The sequence below is a fragment of the Melanerpes formicivorus genome, unplaced genomic scaffold (assembly GCF_026170545.1).
Source record: "Melanerpes formicivorus ecotype bairdi unplaced genomic scaffold, bMelFor1.0.p_v2 SCAF_10, whole genome shotgun sequence".
NCBI lineage: Eukaryota > Metazoa > Chordata > Aves > Piciformes > Picidae > Melanerpes > Melanerpes formicivorus.
In genome coordinates, this window is record NW_027142362.1 from 6,109,135 (window position 1) to 6,122,019 (window position 12,885).

Sequence of the window (12,885 nt, forward strand, 5' to 3'; positions counted from 1 at the left end):
CCGCTCCTCGCAGGCATTCCCATGCTCACCTTAGGGAACAGACAAGGGGCTGCGTGGCCCTGCCAAGGGACAACGCTTGAGGTGGAGGCGTGGGCAGCCCCCTGGGATGCCGTTTGCGAGCAGCTGGTGCAGACAGCCGGTGCTTCCCGGCCGCCTGCCGTGCCGGGGGCTGGCAGGGCCGGCTGCAAGCAGTGACGTCTGTTCGGGATGATGATCTGAGCCCTAGCAAAGTTTTTCATCTGGCCACCCGCAGCTCCGGCCGCACCGCCCCTGCGGCTGCGGGGAGGAGAATGTGCCTCACGGGTCCCCTGGGTGCTGTGGGACGCGCCGGCTCCTCGGCTGCAGGGATCGGAGCTGCACACATAGCTGGGCTTGCCGGCGGGCACGGCAGTGCTCGGTATGGGGCTCCGGCTGCCTCTGCGCCGGAGCGCCAGCTTCACCCCCGACCACCCTGCCCTCATGGAGGTGCCTGGCCCCACCACCCTGAAGATGGAAGCAAATGTCCTGGTTATGGGAGCAGACAACGTAGGGAAATCAGGTAAGGACCGACCGTCGGGTGAGAACCGAGCCCTGGGAGCAGCGGGTGCCCCGGCAGGGAGATCCATTTCTCCCCCACCCCCCTGAAAAAAGGCTGAAGACTGCAGCAGCACTTGGAGTACAAGCTGCAGAGAGCAGCCCCGTGAGCAAGCTGGTGAGATGGGTCTGAGCTTTCGGGCGCTGACCGTGCCTCGGGGCTGAGCACAACCCAGCAGGCAGCGGGCGGGCGAGGGGCAGAAGGGTTTCCTGCCGAGCTGCAGCTCGGTGATGCTGCAGTTCATGCCCTGCCTCTGCTCTGCTCGCGGAGCTGCTGGCGGCTGCGAGAAAACCAGAGGTCATTCTGCTGGGTGGGAGTTTACAGGGGATGGTGCCTGCCTGTGCTCTGCTTTGCAAAAGGAGACTCTTTGGGGTTTAGGACTGCTCTGATGATTCTTTTCCTTCGCTCTGCAGCTCTGACTGTGCGCTTCCTGACCCGGCGCTTCATCGGGGAGTACGGAGACATGGGTGAGTGCCAGGCCGAGGCCAGGCCAGTTCCCGTTAGGGACTGGGGTCAGGGCTAGAGCCTGCTTCTGCCCTCCGGGGTTTGCTGCTTTCCATCCACTCCTTGCCTTTCTGCAGAGCCTTTGCCTGCTCGCAGGGTGCTCGGTGGTGGTGTTTGTAAACTGACTCAGCTCCTTATGCCAGAACTGCATCTCTAGGGTGCAAAATGTCCCGGGTGGCAGCTGGTGGCACCAGTGTACCTGGATTGGATGCTGGGATGGAGGCAGGCTGGGGCAGCCGCAGCTGTGAGGGTTATCATGCTCCATGTGGTTGTTGGTGTATGAAAAAAAGCCTCTGGGTCTTGACTTGTGCAGCACAGCCTGCCAGGGTGGATGTGGCAGACTCATCCCCAGGAAGAGAAGACCTGAGCTGAGGGAGCTACCTCTTGGACCCAGGAGGATGATGATTTTGTAATATTTTTTTGGCAGAATTCATCTACAGCCACAACCTGACTGTGGATGGCAGAGAGATTCTCTTCCACATCTGGGATGTCCCCAGTTCTCAGGTGAGAAGGCTGCACCCCTGTCACCTGTTTTCACCCCAAGGACAAAAGAAGCTCTACTGAAAGTTACCTATGGGGAACCACAGGCTGGCAGCAAAGCTCCAGCTGAGTAAAGCTCTCTCATCAGATGATTTCTTGCCTGCAGAGCACAGGGCAACAGCGTTGCTGGCAGAGTAGTGACAGCCACTGTAGCCCATGGTCCTCCAGCTGAGGACATTAGAGCTGAAGCCCTAACACTGCCAGCCCAGACTGAGCACAGGACTGTTGACAAAGTAGAAATGCCATGCTGAGGTCCCCATGTTGCTATCACCTACAGCAACAGTGCTTGGCAGCTGGGTGGTAAGGTGAGGACAGTGATGCTAAAGCTCAAATCATGTCCCCTTGCTGAGGTCTGCCAGGTGCTTCTCAGCCTTCCTCAATACTTCTCTTTCTTCCTGCCCCTTTGCTACTTGCCAGCGGTCCCTGTACCCTGGGCTCAGGACTGCTGCCTCCAGGCAGGCACAGAAGGAGGGAGCCAAACAAAAACTCCTTCCTTTTCTCTTCCCAGGAGCATGCAGAGGAGGGATCCTCCGAGGAGAAGAGAATCCAGTGGGCAGACAGCTTTGTCCTGGTCTACAGCATCTGTGACCGTGCCAGCTTCAACATCCTGCCCCTCAAAATCCAGTTCATCAAGGCAGCCAAGGAGGGGCAGAACCAGGAGAAGGTGCCCATCGTCATTGTGGGCAACAAGCGGGACCTGCACCACCAACGGGTGGTGTCCAGCGAGGAGGGGAGGCTCCTGGCTCTCTCTCTAGACTGTGGTTTCTACGAGGTCTCTGCAGCTGAGGCCTATCACGGGGCCCTCATGGTCTTCCATGGACTGGCAGAGCGCATCCCTGACACCAAACTGGCACTGAAAAAGGGTACAGGGATCCGTGGCATCGTCAAGACCATGTCAGCTGTGTTTGCCCGTAAGCGAACGGACTCCCTCTGAGCTATGGCTGTTGCTTCTATCTGTGCTGTGCAGCTGGGCTGAGCCTCCTTCCTCCCTGGGTGCCCATGGAGATGGTGTGTGTGTTTCCATAAGTATGATGGATTCCTTGCTGACCTCCTAATGCCCGTGTCTGGGTGTCCTGCCATACACAGCCTGTGCAGCTGAGGGCTGTAGTGCCTTCCTTTTGGCTCTGTGATGGGGCAGAAACTCTACTCTTTGCTGTACCAGCTTTGTAGGTGCCTCCTGCTTTCTTCTTCCATCCTCCAGCACTGGAAACCACCAGGTGATTTTTGCCATAGATCCAGGCAGCATCTTCCTCAGCTGCTTGGCTGGGGGCTGCCCAGGCAGCTGGAGAGCAGGGAGGACACACCACTTCTGCACGACCACCCAGCCATCCCAGAGCCTGCAGCACCAGCCGACCCTGGAGGGCCTCAGGGAGGGCTGACACCTCCCATCCCAGCCTCCTTGCTCCGAGCCCTGTGTCCCACAGCCTGTCAGTGACTGCAGCCGTTTCCCTTGTGCGAGGTCCCTGCAGGCTGTGCCTGGGAAAGTGCAGCGCGTGGCTCGTTCCCAGGACAGGATCGCACCCTGCGCCTTCCCAGCCGTGCAGCTGCCTGTCCCCGGGGAGGGGGGCAAGAAATGGGGAAAGGGGTCTCTGGGCTCAGCTCGACCCCTTCTGCTGCTGGGAGGGTTTTCCCTGCCTCTTCCCCTGGAGTGCCTGGGAAAGCAGTTTGCTGGGAGAGGGTTTGTGTCTGCGGTACAGACGCCGATTTCTCTGCTGTGCTCTGGAAATGCAATAAATCGTCTCTGGCAGGAGGCCCCCGGCTCCTCGGGGCTGTGGATTTGTACTTGGGGCATGGGAACAGACACGTCTCATGCTGGGCATGAGCACCCACTCTCCCCCTGGCAGTGACTCAAGGATGAGTTTCCCGTGCCCACCCCCTCAGCCCTGGACTGGGTGTCTCACCCCACTGTGTTCTCTCATTCTGGTGGCTCGCCCCCGTACAGCAGCTGAGCAGACAGAGAGAGCAGCAGGTCAGGAAGGTTTATTGCTGCAGCAGATACAACGAGGTGTTGCAGGAAGCCAGGAGGTCCTGGGGGAGAGAGGGGCTCCAGGAGCTCCACCTGTTCTCACCAGTTTTCTTCCTGACCCCACCATCTGTCCCACCATGTTGTGGGATGGATCCCCAGGGCTTTCTTACTCCCAAGTCCTCCTGATCAGCAGGGATCTTCAGCTCCTCCTTGGCCAGGGATGGGCCCTGTGAGGGGGGATGGAGGGAGAAAGGATGGGGAGCTATCATTGCTGTGCTGATGTTTCATGGCTTTGCTGTCCTCCCTGCTCTCCATGCTGCTCTCAGCATGTATCCCACCTGAGCCCACACTATCTGCTCAGCAGGGACTGGGGTAGTCCAGTGCCAGTCCCTTTTTCTGGTCTCACCCCTCTTTCTATATCTTTGCCTCTCTGGTCCTCTCTGGTCCCACCTTCCCCTACCTTCTCCTTCCCCTACCAGGGCTTTCAGATGCCTTTATTCCCCTCTCCTGGCCCCGATGCAGTCCTGAGGATATCCCATGGCATGTCTACCACTCTGAGCTCCTGTGCTGGTACAGGGATGCGGGCGGGTGGCTGGCGGTGGCCCGGGCAAAGCATGCGGGGGAGCGAATGAGAGAGGGGGAGCCGGGGTGGGCTCATGCTGCGCTCCCGCTCAGTCCTTCTTGAAGGCAGGGCTGTAGAGGCTGCCGCCGTAGGCGCGGCCGTAGAGGGCGTCGGGGCCGAAGCGGTAGGAGCCCTCGCTGACCCGCCGGCTGTAGGGGGTGAAGGCAGCTTTCCGCGGCACGGCGTACTCGGGCTCGAAGGCCGGGCTCCGGTAGAAGTTGTGGCGCAGGAACAGGGGGTCCTCCAGCCCCAGGAAGGAGAGAGGGTGGTGGCCGCGGTACATCCTCCAGTCGCCCCTCAGCTGGGCTTTCTCCTCGGTGGAGGGGGAGGCAGACTTGGTGTCCTCCTCCTTCTGCTCCTTCTCCGGGTCAGGCTTGCTGCCCCCAGCCGCGTTCTCGTCCTTCACTGACTGCCTGCGGAGCTGAGAGAGGGAGTGAGCACCTGGCCGGGCTGTGCCCACCTGCCAGCCCCGTGCCCGCCTTCCAGCCCCGTGCCCGCCTGCCAGCCCTGTAGCACACAGCCCCCCTAACGCTAGAGGGACCTCAGGACAAGCCAGTTTACCCCTAGAAGGGTCCCCAGTGGAAGGGACTGGCTGGCTGCAGCCCCTGGGCAGCCTCAGTGGAAAGATGGTCCCAAGAGAGCAGCAGAGTGGTTAAAAGTTCAACCTGAGCTTCCCAGGAATTTGTTGTCACAACATGGTTTAGGTATAAAGCATAGAACCATAGAATTGTTTTGGTTGGAAAAGACCTCTAAGAACATTGAGTCCAAGCATCAACCTAACACCACCATGGCCATGGAACCATGTCCCAAAGTGCCATGCCCACATTTCTTGAACACCTCCATGTGAAGGTGCAGCCACTGGCCTATCTGCTGGCTTAATGAGGGGGACTTGCTGTCACAGTTTGGGGTATGCTCAGGAGGAGAATGCAACTGAAGTGTTCTAACAGCATCCCATCTGGTACCTCCTGGCACTGCCTGGAGGGATGGGATGCCCATGGGAGGAGATTGGGCAAACTGGGGGTTGCTAGAGATGGACAAGACCTGACTGAGGACAAACTCACCGGCACATAGCTGTACAGGGTGCCCAGCAGATGCTTGGGGGCACTAACAAGGGTCCCTCCAAGAGCATCCACTGTCTCCATGGCCTTGGACAGCCGGCGGGGGGTGAAGAGGATCAAGCCCTCTGCTGCATCCCAGGCCACGGCTGGGACCTTCTTCACGCTGGAGATGCCAGAGGCGCAGGCAGTTTGCAGGTTGTGAGCCATGCTGCCCACCAGCCCGGGCTCCTCTCCTGCCTGCTAAGAGAAAACAGCTCAGCTGCTGACCCTGGGCTCACCAGCACCTCTGGACAGGGCAGGGCAGGGGTGGCCCAGGGCTCCCTGTCCTCTCCACAGCTCAAAGCCTGAGCGCTTTGAGCTCACTGCTTTGCAAGAGCCACCAGAGTCCTTTGTGTCAGGGTCACTCCCTGTTGTCCACCCTCCTCCCACTCCCCAGCTCCCACTCCCAGCCCCCCAGGGACTCTCTGCTCTGGGCTGTGCTTCCGCCGCAGGCAGGGGTGAAGGACAGTGACCCCGACCTGCTGTTTCCTGTCCCCATGTCCCAGCACAGCCACCACGGGGACTGTTCCCAGCCCCACCAGCTCACACCACCCCTCACTGCAGGGACTGGGGGGGAAGGGGTTGAGTCTGTTCAGGGGCTCAGCAGGGAGCTAGGTGCTGACACCCCACTGCACCAAAGGAGTCTTGAATACATGAACCAGAGTGACCCTGCCCAACCCAGAGCCTGCCCACAGCCTCCAGCTTTGGGGAGCCAGGGGAGGGGAGTCCTGGGGCTGCACCCCTGCCAACTCCCCTTGGACTCCACCGAGCTGCAGTTCAGGGTTCAGTAGGGATGGAGGCATGGTCCTCAAGGCTGTGGGGGGAACATCCTTCATGCTGGCATGGTCCATGGGCAGGAGGATGTTTTGGGGTGTCTCTGTTTTCGCTGCCCCTCTTTTTTCCATACCTCCTTGGTGGGGTTGCCGTCTTTCTTCCCTGCCTTCTCCTGCTTCTGCTCTGGCACCTTGCTCTGCCGCCGGCTCAGCCAGCCAGATGTGGTGCTCTTCTCATCACTGTGGACCTGTGGTGCCTCAGGTGCACTTGGCTTGGCCAAGCTGCCCTAGAAAAGGTGCAAAAAGCCACCATTTAGAGAAAGCTGGCAGGTCCCATCCCCCTCATCCTGCTTAGCCTGAGGATTTCACAGGGTTCCAGGGGGGTGCAGGGAGCAGAGGAGTTAATTCCTGCACAGGGGAGAAATCCTGAGTGCAGTTGAGAGCGCTGGCCTTTGGGCACAGGCCTGGGAAGGGGTTCCCACCACAGCACTGGGTGGGAGAGGAGAGGCACCTCCTTCTCCCCATCCTCTCTGGGTCTCTGCAGGGGCTTTTTGCTTTAGGAGGATGTTATGGCAAGGCCATAAATCAACAACATACATTGGGAGGCAGCTAAAAATAACTCGTCCCACCAACACAGCAGAAGGTTGTGTGTGAACGTGCCACGGGAATCGCCAGCCCCAGCCTGTCCTGCTGAGTCGGGGGAGCAGCCTGCTGCCACCACTCTGCCCTCAGCCCTCCTCCAAGGAGCCTGAAATGTCTCCTCTGAAGGCAGAATCAGCCTGGAAGAAGGGATGGGGGAGCAGGAAGCCGGCAGGTGGGTTTTGGCACTCACCAGGATGGGGATCCAAGTGGCCAGCTCCTGCCCTTTGGCTTTGGCACGCTGGAGGCTCTGGGTGGTTTGCTGGTAAGCGCGGTGGGAGACAGTGCTAACCAAGGCACCAATCCGTCCCAGGGTGCTGGGAGTGCTGGGAGCACTGGGAGCATTGGGAGCACTGGGAGCACTGGGAGCACTTGGAACACTTGGAGCACTGGGAGCACAGGGCTGCTTCTGAGAGGCCTTTGCTGCTGCTGCCCCATGTGCTGCTTTGGGCTTCTGATCTGCAGGCAGAAGAGCAGAGGGGAATTTATGTCCTGGTGGGACCATCCCTGTGCCAAAATCCAGGAGTTTCCTCCTGCTGTGTGCACCCCACGAGTGAGGTGTCACCCCACGCACAGCCAGCCCTCATTAGACACCCTCAGGGGGCATTTGGGCATCAGGGCTACCTGTTTCCTCATCCTCCTCTGGCAGCAGGTACTCCATCAGCTTCTCCAGCCCTCCCAGAGCTGTGTCCACCCCTGCAGCTGCCATCTGGGTCACCGAGTTCCTTCTCGTGTACTTTGCTGTCGTTTCCACTGTGCTCTTGGTGACTTCATAGCCCTCTGCTGCCAGCTCTATGATCTTATCCACAGAGTTGCCAATGGTGCTTCTGGCACTTAGGATGGGGATGGAGATGCTGCCCTTCAGTTCAGATGCGAGCTGCAGGCAGAGAGATGGAAGACAACCCTGTTGGTGTGCTTGGGGTGGTGTGGGACAGCTGGAGGGACCATGGGGACTCCAACAATGGCAATGCCAGTAGGCAGCCCTGAGAGGGGCATAACAGCTCTCCAGCCTGGGCTGGAGGTAGCTGACAGGGATGGGATATATGGATGAGCCAATTGGTGCCATGGTTTAGTTGATTAGATGGTGTTGGATGATAGGTTGGACTGGATGACCTCAAAGGTCTTTTCCAACCTGGTTAATTCTATTCTATTCTATATAGGATGCTGCTGGCCTGTACTAGGGAGTGTGCAAACCACCCTCTAGACTGCAGGAGCCCCTGAAAGAACCCTTGCTTGGAGGTGCTGCCTGGTATTCCCCATAGCAGCCCCCCACCATCGAGAAACAAAGCCAGAGGAGACATGCTGTGGGCTGTGTGGAGAGGCCAAGGGGACCCAGGCTGTGACAGGACTTACTTTGTGAACAGGGTACTGCAGGGCAGGGATCTTCTCCTCCAGGTGGTCCAAGCCTCGGCAAGCCAGGTCGTTAGCCACAGCAACTGCCTTGGGCAAAAAGCATGAGGGGGGTTGGTAACAAGAAGCTCCTGGGCTGTGCTGGGCACATGCTAGTGCCAGCATTGTCCCAGCAGGAGAGGCCGTGGCGGGCTCCCCCGTGCAGTGCAGACTCACACTGAGGCTCCAGCCGGCGCACCACGGGCTCCACGCTCCACTTGGCCAAGGCGCCGGCGCCCTGCACGCCCCTCTCGTAGACATCACACACCGAGGCCACCAGCGGGTGAGCCTCCTTGGTGCTGCTGTAGGTCCTCTGCAGGCTCTCGCAGGTCGAGCTCACCACGGGCAGCTGCAGGACCCTCTGCAGCACGTTCTCCTGTGCGTGGCAGACAGGAGCCAGTCAGCCTGCAGCCTTTCTCTGCAGCCTCCTCCTCACCGCCCCGCTGGCACTTGGTGCCTCGTAGTGAGCCCGGAGCACCTCAGCTCTGCAGGGGGGCATGTCTCAAACCCCACTGAGGGGCTGCTCTATACGGCACCAGGCGTGGGCAAGCAGGCTGGCTCCTGCTGCTGCTGAAGGAGCAGGGACACCACAGCCAGTGTCAGAGAGGTGATGATGCCCTCTCCCCTTGTTCCTGGAGCCTGACTGTCCAGGTGCTCTCTTTGCCTTTCCACTCTGCTCTACTGTTTCTTCTTTCACAGTATCACAGAATCACCAAGGCTGGAAGAGACCTCAAAGATCATCGAGTCCAACCTGTCACCACAGACCTCATGACCAAACCATGGCACCAAGTGCCACGTCCAATCCCCTCTTGAACACCTCAGGGAAGGTGACTCCACCACCTCCCGGGCAGCCCATTCTGTCTGACCCTGTCCTTGGACCAACAAAGACCAGGCTATGTGGCACCTCTGTCCTCTCTGTCTCGCTACCATTGTGACAAGTAAGGGATATGGACCTCAAAAAGGAGAAGTGGAGAGGAACAGGTCTGGCCCTGAGGGCATGCCAGACTTTGGCAGGAGCCGTTGCTATAAGAGGGCACCAGAGCTCTCCAAGGCAGCAAGGTGCTGTGTCCCCACCCCCTGCTAGCAGGGGTGACATGGGATGGCAGTGTACACCAGCACAGCTGACTCCTGTGTGCACTGCCAGTGTCAGAGCATGGGTGGAGGTAGGTTCCTCAAAGCTGGGTAAGCAGGATAAACCTGAGCTCCAACCCTCCACTCCTGCTCTCACCCAGCACCCAGACAACTGAGAGGCATTGCAGTGCCAAGGGAGGACCAGAATGGATGTTGGCTCCTCACAGCAGCTGTGAGGCAAGAGCACCATGGGCTGCATGGGACAGAGCAGAAGAAAGAGCTGAGCTTTGCCCTGATCTCCAGTGGGTGAGAGTGTGGCTTCATGTCCCACTGGATACCATGCCTGGGCCGTGAATCTGCAGGTCTGAGAAAAGCTCTCCTTGTTTTGTGCTGTCTTGTCCTGGTTTTGGCTTGCCAGGGAGCCAATCCTCTCACAGATGCTGCAGTGCAGCAATCCCAGGGGCTCCAGCTGTTCATGACTGTTGGAGGTCTGCTCTCCACACAGTGGGGACACAGATGAAGGGCAGGCACTGCCTGCAGGCATCACCAAGGGCTCACATCAGCTCAGGGCTAACTTTCCTCACTCTGAACTATTTAATTTCAAGCCAGTGAAAGGTTTTATCCTTTGCATTTGCTGATGCTCTGGCTACAGATAGGTAAAGATCCATGTGAAATTATGGGGGAACTGTGGGGCAGTGTGAGATTATGTGGCAGAGTTGGCACACACTGCCTGGTGCCCTTGGCCCACCTCTGCCCTCCCTCTCTCCCGGCACTCACCTTGGCAATTCCATTCTGCAGAGTCTGATTCTTCTTCACTGTCATCGTGGCACACACACCTGCAAAGCAAGGTTGGGAGCCACAGACCCTGCTGCAAAGGCAGGGCTGGGCTCAGCCTCTCCCCACCACTCTTGTACCTCCTGAGCATGGCAGGTCCAGGAGCTGGGCTGAGATGCAAGCCCCCCCACGCCAGTCCAATGGATTTGGCAATACCTAAAGCTTGACTTTTTCACCAGTGAAGCTGTAGAACTGATGACTCCACACAACCATGCCCTGCTAGTGTCTCTTAACACCCAAAGGTGTAAACATGAGAGGCATCTAGTCTGCAGTACAAGGCAGGACAGAGAGCACTGGCAGAGCTGTACAGCACGTTTAGAGCAGCCAGGATGCTCTTTGCTGTGCGTGAGGGCCAGGCGGAGGTGGAGGCTGAGAGGAGGTAAGGCAGGACAGGAGGAGAGGAGCTGCAGGTAGGGATGGGGCAAGCTGCCCAGCAGCTCCCTCCCATATGCCTGCCCTGAAGCTCTGCTGCTCGTCCTGCCAGCACCCAGCCCTGCACGGCACCAGCTCCATGCAGGGGCAGAAGCACCCCAGAACACCCATCTCCTGTGCACCCAGCTGGGCAGCAGCTCCCGGCCCCGGCCCCGGCCTTTCCTTAGCAGCAGATGGAATTCAGGAGGCTTAAGGAGAGTGGTATGATCCCTGCTGTCATCCCCCTGGTCCTGCTGAAGCTCTCCACAGAGCACTGGATGGGGACAGGCTACTCACCGAGGGCGAGGCAGGAGCAGAGAGTGGCAGCTGTGCTGTCCCTTCACCCGGGTCCTCTGAGAGTGATGCGTGCACCCTGCCCGGCCACTACTACCACCGTGAGGCTCCACCTCCTGCCCGTGTGCTTTGGGAGCTGGCAGACTGCAGTGGAAACTGGCCAAAGAGCTCCCTGAAACCTCTGCCGTTTGGAGCATATGACAGCAGAAAATCCCCTTTGCCAACTGCCCTGCAGAGCCCAGAAGCTGTGGCACAGTTGGGATGCACCGGGCTGTGATGCCACTCCTCCAAGAGAAGATGAAAAGGAGCAGCCCTTGGCCCTCACCACCTCAAAAGCCACAGATCATGAGCAGCCAGGGAGAAGGTGAGGGATCAGGCATTGTTTAGCCTGGAGAAGAGGAGGCTCAGGGGAGACCTTCATAGAGAGGAGCAACTGCTCCTCTTGACCTGTCACCACTGCTGCTCTTCCGTGGCCAGCCTGCCTCACTGCACAGGAGGCACTCTGCCAGTTCACACCATAGTGAACATAGCTGCTTGTGGTACTGGTTCAGAAAAAGAGAAGACACCACCTGTGTGGAGCTAGGATAGGTTTTGGTTGCTGATTGTGGATGTCAAGGATGAGCTGCACTGATCAGATGAGGACACTGTGGTGTAAAGAGGACTAAGGCCAGAGAACAAGGCAATAACCAAGGGTGCAGGAGAGCGGTTTGGGCAGCTGGCTGACACAAGCCTGCTCTGTCCCCTGGACCACCTGGCACAAGGCAGGGAGCCCCTTGGCATGGGGCTCAGCATCAGGGGAGGCCCAAGCAGCAAAGCCAAGTCCTTAAACACCTGCAGCTGCCCAGTGCCCCGATGCAGGACTTGATGTGCAACCACCATGGCTCCCAGGCTTCCTGCTCCTGGCTGTGCTGCTCCTACATGGGAGTGGGACACTTCCCAGGCACGTGGGCAAGCCATGCAGGAGAGGAAAATCCCTGCTTCCCCTGCAAAGAGCCTGGAGTTTGCTCCCAGCCTGGGGCTGCAGAGAGCTCACTGGCCTGCCCTGCCAGCTGGGTGCAGGGGCACACGAACGTCCTGGGCTGTCCCCAGCTCACGGTGGGGTGAGTCACTGCTCTCCAGATAGCAGCACAAAGGGCAGCAGCCTGCTCAAAAGTTTGCTCTTTTGGCACTGAGCCTTTTTCCAGCCCCACAGACCTTGCTAGACGTGCAGGGGGCATGCCAACCTTCTCCCTGCATTGGCAGGAGCCAGGATCAGCAGACAGCACACAGCCTTTGCCCTACTGGCGCCTGAGCTCACCCCCTCCTATCCTCTGGGGCAAAGGCTATGCCAACCCAGGATTCTGCAGGGCAAACTCCCACTGCCTCCACTCCCAAGCACCAGAAATGCTTTCTGTGTCTCTGCAGGCAACATTTACAGCTCACCAGATCAGCTGGGTGCACAGAAGCAGTCTTACACCCTTGCCTCTGCAGTCTGCTCCATACCATTAATGCACCACAGCGAGGGCGTGAACCAGATCCCCAGGGAGCTGCAGGGCTCCTCTGCTTTCAGGTTTGGGAGGGAACTGGAGAATGCAAGGTCCTGCACCTGGGTCAGGGCAACCCTTGATATCCATCCAGCCTGGAGGATGATGAGACTGAGAGCAACCCTGCAGAGAAGAACTTGGGGGTGCTGGTGGTAAGAAGCTGGACATGAACCTGCAATGGGCACCTGCAGCCCAAGGACAGTGGCAGCCTGGGCTGCATCAAAAGCAGTGTGGCCAGAGATGGAGAGAGTGGATTCTGCCCCTCTGCTCTGCCCTGCTCACCTGCAGTGCTGTGTCCAGCTCTGGGGCCCCCAACACAAGAGAGACATGATCCAGAGGAGGCCACCAAGATGATCAGAGCTGGAGCACCTCTCCTCTAAGGACAGGCTGGGGGTATTCAACCTGGAGAAGAGAAGGCTCCAAGGAGATCTTAGAGTGCATTCAGCCTGAAGTCTAGGGAGGGGCTGTTCAGAAGGGCCTGTGGTGACAGGATGAGGGGCAATGGTTTGAAACTGGAGCAGAGTAGATTTAGGTTGGACACCAGGAGTTCTTCACAATGAGGGTAGTAAGACACTGGAACAGGTTGCCCAGGGATGTGGTTGAGGACCCATCCCTGGAGGCATTCAAGAGCAGATTCGATGTGGCCCT

At 58.7% G+C, this 12,885-nt stretch overlaps 2 protein-coding genes across 6 annotated transcripts; one reads left to right on the plus strand and one right to left on the minus strand.

The window, feature by feature from the left end:
* Window positions 1-295: 295 nt before the first annotated feature.
* LOC137443618 (ras-related and estrogen-regulated growth inhibitor-like protein) lies at window positions 296-3,368 on the plus strand. Its single transcript, XM_068143424.1, has 4 exons — window positions 296-538; window positions 988-1,041; window positions 1,506-1,582; window positions 2,127-3,368. The coding sequence occupies exons 1-4, from the start codon at window positions 400-402 to the stop codon at window positions 2,550-2,552; spliced, it is 696 nt and encodes a 231-aa protein (XP_067999525.1). The 5' UTR covers window positions 296-399; the 3' UTR covers window positions 2,553-3,368.
* A 214-nt stretch (window positions 3,369-3,582) lies between these two features.
* On the minus strand, window positions 3,583-10,821 carry PLIN1 (perilipin 1). Of its 5 annotated transcripts, none has more exons than XM_068143422.1 (9): window positions 10,718-10,821; window positions 9,953-10,011; window positions 8,282-8,480; window positions 8,069-8,151; window positions 7,340-7,592; window positions 6,909-7,174; window positions 6,211-6,363; window positions 5,268-5,504; window positions 3,583-4,627 (listed from the first exon to the last, which is right to left on the minus strand). In XM_068143422.1, the coding sequence occupies exons 2-9, from the start codon at window positions 9,995-9,997 to the stop codon at window positions 4,256-4,258; spliced, it is 1,608 nt and encodes a 535-aa protein (XP_067999523.1). In that variant the 5' UTR covers window positions 9,998-10,011; window positions 10,718-10,821; the 3' UTR covers window positions 3,583-4,255. The 5 variants fall into 5 exon arrangements, with proteins under 5 accessions (XP_067999523.1, XP_067999520.1, XP_067999521.1 ...); XM_068143419.1 differs by having other exon boundaries at window positions 9,953-10,043; window positions 10,718-10,785; XM_068143420.1 differs by having other exon boundaries at window positions 5,268-5,501; window positions 9,953-10,043; window positions 10,718-10,782.
* Window positions 10,822-12,885: the final 2,064 nt, after the last annotated feature.